General features: G+C 41.0%; 2 protein-coding genes and 1 non-coding gene across 6 annotated transcripts in view; 1 reads left to right on the forward strand and 2 right to left on the reverse strand.

The window, feature by feature from the left end:
• LOC101736981 (uncharacterized) overlaps positions 1–5233 on the forward strand; it is a 68286-nt gene extending 63053 nt beyond the window's left edge. For all 4 annotated transcript variants that reach the window (XM_004928214.5, XM_062673687.1, XM_062673688.1 and 1 more), the window contains 3 exons: positions 2110–2283; positions 3331–3562; positions 4143–5233. In XM_004928214.5, coding sequence (XP_004928271.1) covers positions 2110–2283; positions 3331–3562; positions 4143–4365 — 629 coding nt within the window. In that variant the 3' untranslated portion in view covers positions 4366–5233. The remainder of the gene's footprint in view (positions 1–2109; positions 2284–3330; positions 3563–4142) is intronic.
• Positions 563–633, reverse strand: TRNAG-CCC (transfer RNA glycine (anticodon CCC)). Its single transcript has one exon. It is a non-coding gene; the product is annotated as a tRNA-Gly (tRNA).
• A 1875-nt stretch (positions 5234–7108) lies between the features above and the next one.
• LOC134200604 (uncharacterized) lies at positions 7109–9931 on the reverse strand. Its single transcript, XM_062673785.1, has 5 exons — positions 9925–9931; positions 9756–9881; positions 8948–9155; positions 8093–8272; positions 7109–7370 (listed from the first exon to the last, which is right to left on the reverse strand). The coding sequence occupies exons 1-5, from the start codon at positions 9929–9931 to the stop codon at positions 7109–7111; spliced, it is 783 nt and encodes a 260-aa protein (XP_062529769.1).
• Between the last annotated feature and the right edge of the window lie 3848 nt (positions 9932–13779).

Here is a 13779-nt window from a genome sequence, read left to right on the forward strand (position 1 = left end):
AGGCTATTTGGCGGCGGACTCTAGTTGGAGGGTGGTCGCCAGCCAGTCGGACTAGGTCCTACCACCGGTTATGTTTTCGGCTCCCGTTTAGCACCACCCAGGGGTCACTTGTAGGGAATCGCGGGTTAAACCTACGGAAGCGGGAAGCACCAACCCCCAAATGAATTGCTGTTCGTTAGTCTCGCTAAAACTCGAGAACTACTGGACCGATTTGGCTAGTTTTGGTCTTAAATTATTTGTGGAAGTCCAGAGAAGGTTTAAATAGTAGATAAATATGAAAATGCTCGGAATTAAATAAAAATAACAATTTTGTCTTTCTTTTGATGTGTCCCACGTCGGTCTTTTATTTATCGATTGAGGCACTACGAAGTCTGCCAGGTCGGCTAGTAAATAAATAAAAACCTTTAGATTCCCAAAAACAATATTGCATAAGGTGGTTGACGATTTTGGTAACGATTTCTTTTTAAACAAAAAACTTCAATAAATATCGATAGAATTGTAAATAGTCTTAAAGGTAATCGAAAAAAAATTACTTTAAACCCTGTTGACGAAACGTAAAAAATGCACTGCCCGGGAATCGAACCCGGGTCGCAAGAATGGGAATCTTGCATGATACCACTACACCAGCAGTGCTCATAGTGAATAGCTGAATATTTGGTATATATTCTGTTTAATGAAGTTTACTTTTTTTTAATTATGAAAATTTCGGTATGTATTTATTTCCGGTAGTGATAAGACAAGAGATAATCATAGTTAGAGGCCCTTCAACATGTAACGTTTATTATTTACTCATATATGTCAAATGAATTATATTGACTAATTTAATGAATTTAATATTTAAAAAAAAAGAAAGATCCGTTGGGAAAATAGGAGAAAAGGCTGTGCCTTTGTCTATTTATTTATACATATACTGTTATTCAATGCAACTCTTTTACAAAATAAATATAATAAAATCATAATAAAAAAATATATATTACGAATACATACCTAATAATGTAAAAATAGTAAAACCTTCAAGTAGAAAACTGTTTTAACGAACCAACCCGTTACGCCATCTGTTGGTAAATCTTGTAGGAATCTTTGTTGCGAGAAAACTATAGCTTCGCTACGTAGGTAGTGATTCTACATTTACTTGCTTGCTTACATACATTTGATTGACAGAGGGCGAACATTTGATTACCGTAACTTAAACTCTGTTTTTAACCTGCTTGAAATAAGAAAGAAAACTCAAGTGTAGAAGAATAACTTAGGAAAATTGAGCGTGTTTTTCTAGATTTATTCACAGAACACTTAGGCATGGTATCAGTAGCTATAAATATTTTATGAACAGATATGAGTAGAAGGGTTATTTTGATAATATGTTGAAAAGCACCCCACGCTTTTTTACAATTTTTTTTTTTTCTTAGACTATTTTTAATTCCACTTTGTTAAAATTTTGTTTTCTATTTTTTAGTTGGATTTTCTATAAAAGCGTATTTTGTTAGTTTTTTTAAACTATTATTTATTTTGATTTTGACTGCGTGATTCAATCAACCGGAAGACTCAGACCTAGACCTTATGTCCCAAGGTGGGTGGCGACATTCACCCTGTGATGTCTACGAGCTTCTTAACCACTTAATTATAACAGGGGGACCTGCGTTCATTCACCCGGTTACGCAAAAATAATAGTTTAATAATCATCAAAAGTCTCCGAATTTTAAATGACAAATGTTATCAACATAGGTCACTGATTTCATAATAACTGTCTATATATAGATCTTAGTTTATTATTTCAACTATTAATAATAAGCTTGAGGGAAGTCCGTATAGAGTCCCTTTTTTATTTCGCGAGAAAATCGTGTTTTTGGATCACTCGTAATTAACACCACAGTTGAAACAATAGGAGTTTTATTGCTGCAGCGGCTTACACAGTTCTAAGTTATACACATTTTTTTTTGTCTTATGTATTTCTGGCGGTAAAAAGGTCCCGTGTCACAGACTATCTTCGTTTTTTCCACCTCTCGTGCGTTCCGGCTTACGCATCATAAAAAGGTGCGTTCTTAAACGCCACAACCTATTTATTGATTGTACAGTTAAATAATTTACTAAGTTCGATATCATCGTCCTTAGGTATTTGGGCTGTAATCAACACGGCTGGTAGCAGCGGACGAGGTGGTGCGTCTTGTTGGGAGAGCGCACTTCGGGGCAACGTACTTGGAGCACTCCGCGTCGCGCGCACCTTCTCCCCACTATTGGCGGCTGCTGCAGCTGATCACCCTTATGCCGGACGACTTTTTTACATAGGTAATCCTTTTTTTTAAACCTACCTATGCTGATAGCCTTGAGAGGCATCTCAGCTTCGCCCTAACACGTAGGTGAGCTCACGGGGCTCAAACCGGAGTGTTGCTAACACTGGCCCTAGCAAGAGCAGTGCTTCGCAGAATCTACCACCGGATTGGAAGCGCGACCCACTGAGAAGATCCGGCGAGAAACTCAATGGGCTGTGTCTGTGGGTTAAAACCCTTGATGGGGTAATCCTTGATGGATACACTGTGTATGTATTTACTTGCATCTACTTTAGTTGATAATTCAATTAGATTACAAAGCTCTCGCCGGATCTTCTCAGCGGGTTGCGATTCCGATCCGGTAGTAAATTCATTCGCGAAGCAGCTAAGTACTCTTGAGTTGCTAGGTCGCCTTTGGAGGCGCTCGGGTAGCTGTTAGCAAATCCCACCCCTCCTGGCTGAGCCCTCGCTCGCCCACCTGCCCTGGTAAAACTGGAAAGGTCTCTGGGCCACCAGTAATCTCTCAATAATAAAAAAAAGATTACAAATCCTATACCATCTGGTAATGACTTCAATTTCAATCCTAATTGTAAAGCAACTTGGGTTTGTAAGGCACTATGCACTTTTTTTATTGCTTAGTTGGGTGGAAGAGCTCACAGTCAGCCTGGTGTTAAGTGATTATTGGAGCCCATAAACATATATAACGTAAATGCGCCACCCACCTTGAGATATAAGTTCTAAGGTCTCAAGTATAGTTACAACGGCTGCCCCACCCTTCAAACCGAAACGCATTACTGCTTCACGGCAGAAATAGGCAGGATGATGGTACCTACCCGTGCGGACTCACAAGAGGTCCTACCACCAGTAATTACGCAAATTTACGCAAATTATACTATCGTAATTTTGCGGGTTTGATTTTTATTACACGATGTTATTCCTTCACCGTGTAAGTTAATCGTGAACATTTGTTACAAGATAATGGATTACGTCATTGCAAATTGTTACAAACATGATGCAAGTTATTTTGTCCTTCTTTCGCAGTTAAGGTTTATAGTGTTTTAATTAGGTTTGACATCGGACACGGCGTGCGAGAGTCTAGCCCGGACCGAGGCTGAGAACGGTGAAGGCAGTGCGGGCGCCGCGGCGGTGCGTTGGGGGACATGGGGCGCCGCACGCGCACTGCGCGCCAGTCTTCGGTCAAGGCGTCTGAACGTAGTGCTACTACACGCACCGGATCTGTCTGCTGCCGAGATATACGCTCCACCGGCGCAATTGCAACCGCCCAGTCAACCGGTCAGGTACAAAGATATATAGATATATTGCAAAACTTCCTTATTTCTGTTAGCAATAAATAATTGCAATCGAAATATAAGTGAAGTTACATACGCAATATAGTCTTCTTTCTTCTTTTTTCTCCACCTCAACCTAGTAGGTGAGGTCAGCACAGCGAATTTTTCTATTCCATTCTCGTTTATCAGCCGTCATCTCAACACTCACTCCTCTCTGTCTCATATCATCATTCACACACTCCATACATGTCTTCTTCGGTCGTCATCTTCCCCCTCTACCTTGCACTGCCATTTCCATACATCTCCTAGTCACATGCATGCACACTGTACGTAATGTAATACAAAAAAAAAGTAACGCACAGACATAGGTTCCAGGCTATTTTCACTACAGATTGTAAGGTTAGCTAAAAAGTCTGAATAGTATTAATTGTATAGAACTGAAGTCAAGTAGCAAGATCTATCCGAACACTTATTTATTCTGTCAAATTAGCTTATAATTTTTTTATGTTTTTCACAAAGGACATATACTATAGCCGTGTTTGCGCGTCTCTCAATAAAACAATTTACAGTTATTTCGTACAATTTCCAGCCGCCCTGATACGCCGAATTCGGACGTTAGTGCATCGACAGCATACTGCGCGGTGACGATGCCCGGCGAAGCAGCCGAATACAGCGCGAAAGTTCTGCCAACGTGCGCTCTCAAAGTATTGGAGGAAGCTTTAATCGCACCGTCTCCACGCGATTCGTACTATCTCAAAGTAAAACAGGACTCGTGGTTCACGAGAATGCCCTCGCTCAGGGTTGTCCCTTAAATTCGGAGGGATTTAAATTTCGCTGCCAAATTTAATTGAAAATAACTTTATTTTACATTAATTAACAATGAAACATCGAAATTTTCCCATCACTTTAAAAAACAATCTTTACCAAATTTGCACCGTTCTATTTATAAAATATTTTGCACGGCAAATAAACTGTGGCTTTTTTTAATAAAACAGCTAAATTTATTTTGTGAAATAATCAAAGGTTACATATAATTAATTACCTGCTGAAGGTGGAGGATACCAAATATTCATAAAAAAAACTTTGGTGCTTTATTATCATTTCATTATTATCGTTTTGTCAGTTTTCATAGTTACATCACTAAAATAAATAAATGACGATCGCATTGCTGTAATTACAATCATTTAATATTAGCTTAGAATTAATAAGATTTTCGATTAATTTTTATGTATCTACGACCTGCTAATCCCCTAAAATCGACTGCACGGGATAGTGGATGCGTTGTGCCAATTATTAAGTTGTTTTTTTAATCAAACAACGCCGCGATGGACTTTTCTATCAAACTGCAAATTACATTTGAAACATTGTAATTATTTCGAAACAGTCGAGAGAATTGTAAATACATCAAGCTCACGTTGTGCCAACGATTTGGAACGAATTATAGTTAAGCAATGAATTTATACACATAATAAAAAAGGGATATCCCCTCTAAGCACTAATACAGATAGGATTAGTGAAGAAGCGAATATTTCCCAAATTCTGTTCAATATCTAGACATTATTTATATCCGGTTAATAGCCGATAGTAATATCCACTTTTTCTTTATTGTGACTTATGCGTTGGAGACAACACTCATGTAAATATTAGTTTTTGTGTTGTATATTAAACGAGTAATATTTTGATTGTTGTTTTAATTCAGTGTACTGTACTTCATCTGTAAACTTACCTCTCAAAATGTATTGTAACTCCTACAACTATTGATAAAGACATAATGGCAGCCACTGATTCCGTAAAATGGGGTGTGCTGTTTATAAAAGATAAGTTCAATGAATCCTTCAGTGTGCCTTAGTGCGAGTTTTTTAACGTTCTCTATATCTTTTTTTTTCTTTTCCTACCTATGCTGTTAGCTTGAGAGGCTATTTCAGCGTAACCTTAACTAGTAGGTGAGCTCACGGGGCTCAAACCGGAGTGATGCTAACACTGACCCCTGCAAGAGCAGTGCTTCACAGAATCTACCACTGGATCGGAAACGCGACCCACTAAGAAGATCCGGCGAGAAACTCAGTGCCGCCTTCTCAAAGTGGCGCAATGATGCCGACTGTAGATACTTACTGACTGAGTCAAGCTCCAGGTCATCATGGACTCAATATCGAGAAAGTAAACTCATAATTGTATGCAGTGGGAACAGCACCCCTAGCAGCAAACGTACCGCAAAGCTTTACGAATTCAAAATTCTAACTCTTGTATTTCATGCATGTAAAATATTATCGAATCAACAAATAATATTTTATTTATTTATTTTACTGCATAGGTGGAAGGTCATAGGCATCATAATGAATTCTAAAATTCCGCCAACCACTGACATATGAGATCCAAGTCTCAAGTGTGCAATGTAACGGTTGCTCAATCTTTCAAGCTGGAACGCATGACTCATTCCAATGGCGGATCCAGGGGGGGGGTCATGGGGGTCATGACCACCCCCTGAGCTGGTTCCAGGACTTAGGTGGACCACTAATTGAATATAATGATTTTATTTATATATTTTGTCACCATACAGATTTTATGTAACTACATACCTTCAATATTTAATTAATTTAATATAATATAATAAATTTGTATAATGGCAAACGTTTGGGAACGAACGTATCTAAATTTGACTATGTGACCCCCTCCTGGCGCCAAAGCTGGATCCGCCCTTGACTCATTCACGGTAGAAAGTATGGTTGTTGTAACAATCCAGAATTCCAATAGGCCCTATGCAAGTACCCCTACACCGTACTACTCTATACGATCTGCTTTCGTCAGCCGGTATAGAGGTATGTATATGACTTGTCTATGACCGATGACTGTTTTGGACTTTCGCGTAAGAGATGCAGTGAGCACAGTGGTACTACATACAATAAGCCGCCACCACAAAGCCAAAGTACTGGATAAACAAGACTTTATACCATTGCCTGTGCTTCATCTATACTAATATTATAAAGAGGAAAGATTTGTTTGTTTGTTTGTTTCGAATAGGCTCCGAAACTACTGGATCGATTTGAAAAATTCTTTTTGCATTAGAAGCCGACATTGTCCCTGATGAACATAGGCAAAATTTTTTTTTTTTTTTTTTTTTTTTTTTCTGTTTCTTGTGTGTTTTAATGTTTCCGAAGCGAAGCGAGGGCGGGTCGCTAGTATAAAATAAGTAAGTAGATCCCACAAAACGTTCGGACACTACCTGTAGTTATTAGATATAAAAGTTGAAAAAATATATGACTGTAAAGAGCAGCCGAATACACCGCCCATTTGAGGATTTAGCTTAAAAAATAAACAGGCACCCAGAGTTTACTTCGCAGTTATTCTCACGAATATGGCCTTTTGCCAAATCGGGCAGTCGTAGAATTTACTTTAACATTCATCAACTGTACTTAATATCTTGCTGAAGTCATTTATTTTTATTTCCTTTCAATAAATATAAAACTTCATCCCATTGCATCTGTGTGCCAAAAACGAAGCATTTTACACGAAAAAAATCATTACACAACGCCTCTAAATAGCTTTTTATTCACAAAATCAACAGACAGGTTCATTGACCTTCAAATTGTCAAAACTCCACCAAATTCCATAATGTTCTAGGCAAAGAACGAAGCCTCCTTTGGCTGTGTCGTCGCGGTTTTCAAGGGTGTTAGTACAAGTCCAGTACTGCGCTGCGCTGGCTCCACTTCTTTGCCAGTGAGTCGCCGCACTGACTGCGAATCTCGCGTGATCAGAAGCGTTGTTTATGTAATAAACTTGGTCGGGGTACTTTAAGGATATGGAGTTGATGTTTCGCACGCTGAAATTTTCAATAAATTGTTTAAAACCGATGGATGTAACACTTTGGACACAAATGCTTTATCTGTTTTATTAGGTACTACTTAGAGTTAGAGCGCCTTGTAAGGCCGCACGTGCAGATAACCACCCTACCTATTTCTGCCGTGAAGCAATAAAGCGCTTCGGTTCGAAAGGTGGGGCAGCCGATGTGCTTGCTGTAAAAACTGAGACATCTACAACGTAAATATGCCACCCACCTTGAGATGTAAGTTCTAAGGTCTTAAGTATAGTTACAACGGCCGCCCCACCCTTCAAACTGAAACGCATTACTGCTTCACGGCAGAAACAGGCAGGCTGGTGGTACCCATCCGCGCGGACTGACAAGAGGTCCTACCACCAGTGTTATGTATGTATGTGTATGTTTGATAGGTTCTGCATCTGATAAGTGGTAGCATTTACGTTGTTAATGTTTTTAGTATCCAATGTCCACGAAGCGACAGGCGGGTGTGAGCTCGTCCACCCAAATAAAAAATATATTGTATGCAGTAATAAAAATATACTTTGTTAGATGCAGAAAAGTCCAAGTAAAAACCTACTTGCCAAGTACCTTAAGCGAAGTTTAGAAGAGATTTATAATTTTGTAATAAATAAATAAAAAATAAGGGCTTCCATAATGAATTAGAAGAGAAAGAGAAATTGAATTATTACCGTAGCAATGTTACAAGTAACATAGAAAGTATTTACCTAAAATCTTTAGCACAGATAGGTTTTCTATGTTTATCGTTTCCGTAAACGTCTAGAACAATCTTCTGTAACATCGCGAACCGCTTGTACAGACATCGGTTGTCACCTGGTCGTCTGCCTAATATGATTCCACGTAATGTATTCTGTATCGTGAGAAACTCCATAGCCGGTATTGGTTTACTGGAAGTGTCAGTTATGTTGATTGAGTTATTACTTCCACTCATTTCAAACATGCTACACAACCAGTTTACATAACCCATTGCGCTAGGTGGGCGTTTGCTGGAACCACCCATTTTGACCAATGAGGTGGAAATCTCAATTGTACAGTATTAAAATTGTCCCACTTTTGAAAACGGAACGCATGACTGCATCACGATAGAAATATGCAGGATGTTAGTAACTATCTGTGCAGGTTTTCAATACGCCCCACCACCAGTAAATTCTGGCTGGTGATCCCAGTGCCTTGGTATAATACTCGGAGAGCACTGCTGCCCATTCTCCAAAATGTCTTAGTCACTTTTTACGGCATCCATAACTACGGGCTCCATAAAAATCGTATGTGCAATTTCAAAATTATATAAAGAAAAGAGGTTGAGTTAAATTATTGCAATTACATCTGAATATTTTCCAAAAATATGTGTATGGATCGACGTAGTTATTATTGCAATGTATTAGCGTCAGTTATTGACCAATCATGGGAGTGACGAGCGCCAAGTCCGTATTCTGTTTTTTTTAATTTCATATGTTCCGGTATTGAAGGATAACTGTTATTCCAGTCAAAATATCACCTCGTGCCATTATGATGATCTCTGATAATCGCCAGACGGTTTGAGCTATAAGTAAAAACCAACTAACCGATTTTGAGTTGACTGTGCAGGTTCATTCAACTTTTTCCAATTCGGCAAAATAGATTCCAATCTCGACGGCATCTGAACTAGTTTGACTTTTGGCATCGTTGACTTAATCGCAACAGCTACCTTATCCAGAGTTCGCAAGTCGAGTGACAAACAAACGAATAGATGTCCATACTCTAGTTGGTCTTCCGGGAATACTGACCTGACCTCTGGTTATTGAAATTAAATTATTTGAATTGCTATTCAACTAGACAAATGGTAGGTTCGAATCGATGTTGGAGTTATTACAATTTAAAAACGCCCGGAAAGAAATACTTGAATGAAATATTTTTAATACGCTGATTGCTTTTCAGCTCATCGGACTACTAACACTTTAATTAAAAAAATTAGGGCAGAACATCTCTAGGGTAAACCAACACGTCTGGTTGCAGTGTTGACCGCGGTAACCCGTCCTTCCTCTCCCAAGTTCTGTCACGGGCGGTGATCAAGTTTTTTGGACGAGAATGCAGGGGAGTCGTTTAGTGGGTGACCTCTAACATATTTTGGTAATATCATATAAGCCGCGAGCCCCCTTGACGTAGAGACCTCGCAGGTTCGGACTCCGCTACAAAAAAGGGCAGGCTAACACATTGTTGTAATTTTAGCGATTAGCATTAAGAGTAATATTAGCCACCTTTGCCTGAAGGTAGGTTGTGGCTAAGATTAGTCTTAATGCATTGTTACAGCGTCTGTCACTATAACGGTTCCCTATCCTCCTCTCTGAGTCGCATTCGTCATGTCTGAGGGTCGTGACCATTTCCACCCATTACCCTTCTCTGGATAATGTTTCGCCATCTTCCTCTGTTCTCGGTAGTGTGTATGGCATCGTAGTTTGTGGTATCCAGAGTGGTACAGATTTGGTCGGACCAGCGCAATCTGGTTTCCTTTAAGAGTTACTAAAAAACAACTTTAATGTAATGGTTGTAACTTTTAACTTACTTTGCATGTTAGGAAAGTCGGGTAACGTGTGCACTAATAATACCCCTCCCAACTCATCGGCCATCAAAATACCTCGACTTGACGAGCCCTGGGATTGTTCGCCTCCTACGTGCTCCTGGTAGACTAAGGTTGCTAAATATTCTGTGTAGGTTGGCTAGAATCGATCGATTAAGTTATATCATGTAAAAGTTTTTCATATCTCCCTCAAACAAGTATTCAAGTTCAAGTCAGCAGGTTTTCTTTACTTGTTATTTGCTTATTTTGTTTTGATTACTTTATTGTTATCTTGCTTATTCGTATAAAGCAGCCCATGATGAAACTTAGCTTTTCATTGTCAAGAGAATGCAGGCGAGTTTTTTCATCGTTACGGACATCAACAAAATTAGGGGCACTGGCAAGCCGCTACCCACCGCTGACTCTTATCAAACTCTTACTATTTGGGCCTTATCATTTGAGGAAGAGCGTGTTTTAGCGCTCGGGAAACACTGTATAGATACTTACTTACTCATTCTAAACTTACTCGAAACAGCGGCGACAATGTAAGCTGGAGCATAGAATCAGAAGTGATAAATACATTAGAAGGCTGCCATCTTCCGTCCGTCTCTGACGTGATGTAACTGAAGTTACGGCCCGAGTAATAGCCCGGTATGACGTCACTTGGGGGTTTATAAACAAACCACCTAAATGTGCATCTTTTATATGTAATTGGAACATAATTCAAATTTCTTCGATTGAATGTCAACCTGCCTAATTTTTTTTTGTTTAGTAGAAACCTTAATAAGAGGCTATAGCTTAAAGATCTTTGGAACGACTATAAATATTGGTTCTGTACTTTAAACTGTGTAGATGAAACATGGAAATATGAGGAGTTCCCTTGCATTTCTTTTATTGGTGGTAGGACCTCTTGTGAGTCCAGGTAGGTACCACCACCCGGCCTATTTCTGCCGTGAAGCAGTAATGCGTTTCGGTTTGATGGGTGGAGCAGCCGTTGTAACTATACTTGAGACTTTAGAACTTATATCTCAAGGTGAGCGGCGCATTTACGTTATAGATGTCTATGGGCTCCAGTAACCACTTTACACCAGGGGGGCTGTGAGCTCGTCCACCCATCAAAGCAATAAAAAAAAACTCCTCATCTCTTTTCACACCACTCGCAATCGAATTAGTTAACCATCGACGTCTGCGTTCACTCACATTGCATTTACAACCTTTTCTCATATTACATAGGATTGTAAGATGCAAAAATGAATTTTACCCTGGAATTAGGACTATCCTACTTTTCCAGCAGAATCAGCTTTTTCGAAATAGGCAAGTTACGTCTATGCGCCCACAGTACGTCCGAAATACAACCTGCTATGGAATGATGATTGCGGGACTAATATGTGTGAGCTCAGAAAAGACCACTAGAGCTTTAAATAGAACATTCCCTGGCTTTTTGACTTGATCAATTTAAAGCAGTACCGGGGAACTTTTTTAATTATTACCCCAAAATATTTATGTGTATGTTGATATTAATTACCCCATGGCGAAGAACAAAAAAAAACGAAATCGCTTCTTTTTAGCATCTTTCATATTAAAGCCCGCATGATAATTTTGAAAAGAAAACAATAACTAAAAATTTAACGATTCTAAAGAAGTTTCACTTCAATATATACTTTTTAATCACAAAAGTTTCATTTTTACCCCCCAAAATTTCATTTTAACCCATTTGGGGTAATTTACCCTGGTTCCCCGACCGCTGATTTAAAGTTACAAAAAACCTAACCTAAGTTTTTCTGAAATAATATAACAAAAATATTTACCATTCCACCGGCTTGTTATCGTTGTCCCTACAATGCAAGTTAATATAGTTCCAACCTTGTATTTCAACGCAATAACTCCAGTATTGGTCAAGTATAAATAACAATACATACATCAGCTGAAACATTTCGTAATTTTATCAAACTATAAACTTGCTGCCTACTGAACTAAGGTAATACACAATTCTGAAGCTACTTACATAAAAAAGAGCCTCACACATTCAAACCTGTTGATTGAATTTAAGTGACAGTTTCATTACATTCTTGTGTGAATTTATTTAGATACATTTTGTATTAGTTGGCTGATGAACTCATCAAGACTTATCTAATGTGAAGTGATTTGGCGGGGACGCCGCCATGGGAGCTGGAGGCGGAGTCGCTCGCTGCCGACTATCGGTGGCGCAGCGAGCTTCGTGCTCGGGGCGTGGCGCGTCTCCCCGAAAGTGAGCTGCGGGCGCGGAAGGCCCATTCTCGGCGGTCCGTGCTCGAGTCGTGGTCGAGGCAATTGGCCAACCCCACGTGGGGGCTACGGACCGTCGAGGCGGTTTACCCGGTCTTTGATGACTGGGTGAATCGTGGCGAAGGACGTCTCACCTTTCGTCTGGTGCAGGTGCTGACCGGGCACGGATACTTCGGGAAGTACCTGCGCCGGATAGGGGCTGAGCCGACGACGAGGTGTCACCATTGTGGACACGACCTGGACACGGCGGAGCATACGCTCGCTGTCTGCCCCGCTTGGGAGGTGCAGCGCCGTGTCCTGGTCGCAAAGATAGGACCTGACTTGTCGCTGCCTGGCGTCGTGGCGTCGATGCTTAGCAGCGATGAGTCATGGAAGGCTATGCTCGACTTCTGCGAGTGCACCATCTCGCAGAAGGAGGCGGCGGGGCGAGTGAGGGAAAGCTCTCCTCACTACACAGAAACCCGCCGCCGCCGAGCAGGGGGTCGGGACCGGGGTCGTATCCGTGACCTGGCCCCCTAAGAGCTAGGGGTCCCACCCGTTTTGTGCGGGGAGGGACCCAGACGTGGGGTGGCGTGCTCTGCACGCTCACCCGCAATAGGAAGCCGGGTGATGGTAGACCGCGTTCCCCCGACCGCTCTGGGGGAAGGTGTAACGCGGCGCCATCAAAGCGGGCTCTCGGCCCGCTGAACGAGGGAACCGGTGGTCGTGTCGCTGGCGGCCACCGGTCCGGCGTCCGTGGGACGGTGGGATGGATGTAATGTGCTCTGCGTCAACCCTGTCCCGCCGTTTCAATAGCCCCGACTGGGCTCCGGCCCGGTCCGAGGTAGGGCGCCGGTTGTGAGCGGCAGGAGTTTTTAGTGAGGTTCAACTCCCACATACCCCACCTGCCGCGCGGGTGGGGATCCGGCGATTTTCTCCTGTGGAAAAAAAAAAAAAAAAAAGAAAGTGAAGTGATTACAGAAGCCCATAGATATAATTAATGCAGTTTGAGATATGAGCTCTAAGTCTGAATTGCATTGTACCTATATAACGGCAGTCCCACTTTCAAACTGAAGCGCTTTTTTTTATTGCTTCGATGTGTGGACGAGCTCACAGCCCACCTGATGTTAAGTGGTTACTGGAGCCCATAGACATCTACGACGTAAATGCGCCACCCACCTTGAGATAAAAGTTCTAAGGTCTCAAGTATTACGAAACGCATTACTGCTTCACGGCAGAAACAGGCGGGGTGGTGGTACCTACCCGCGCGGTCTCACAAGAGGTCCTACCACCAGTAAGCGCATTACTGCTTCCCTTCATAAATAGTCAGGGTATGGAACTTATCTGCCTGGTCCACAAAGCCCTGCCACAAGCAAATGCTCACGTCGAATCACAATTAAAGATCAGCGGCATATATCCGAACCACATTACAAATACGAACCATCACACACGACTCCTGGTATAAATAGTACTGGTGCTCATATTGAATATTGAACTTGTTCGATTGTTATAGTTTTATTTTTTTCCAAACATCACCAATTCCGTAACCAGTTTCGGAGTCAAGTACAATGTTTAAAAACCAAGGAGCAGAAAACATTGCTTAAAACTTTATGAGTA

This window comes from Bombyx mori, chromosome 18, assembly GCF_030269925.1.
Source record: "Bombyx mori chromosome 18, ASM3026992v2".
NCBI lineage: Eukaryota > Metazoa > Arthropoda > Insecta > Lepidoptera > Bombycidae > Bombyx > Bombyx mori.

What these genes read in the sequence shown, in the direction of transcription:
- LOC134200604 (XM_062673785.1), bottom strand. An exon ending in GAAACATTATCCAGAGAAGG is followed by an intron (nt 9,156 to 9,755) that starts GTAATGGGTGGA and finishes TTCAATAACCAG; the next exon opens with AGGTCAGGTCAGTATTCCCG. An exon ending in ATCTGTGCTAAAGATTTTAG is followed by an intron (nt 7,371 to 8,092) that starts GTAAATACTTTC and finishes TGAAAATTTCAG; the next exon opens with CGTGCGAAACATCAACTCCA.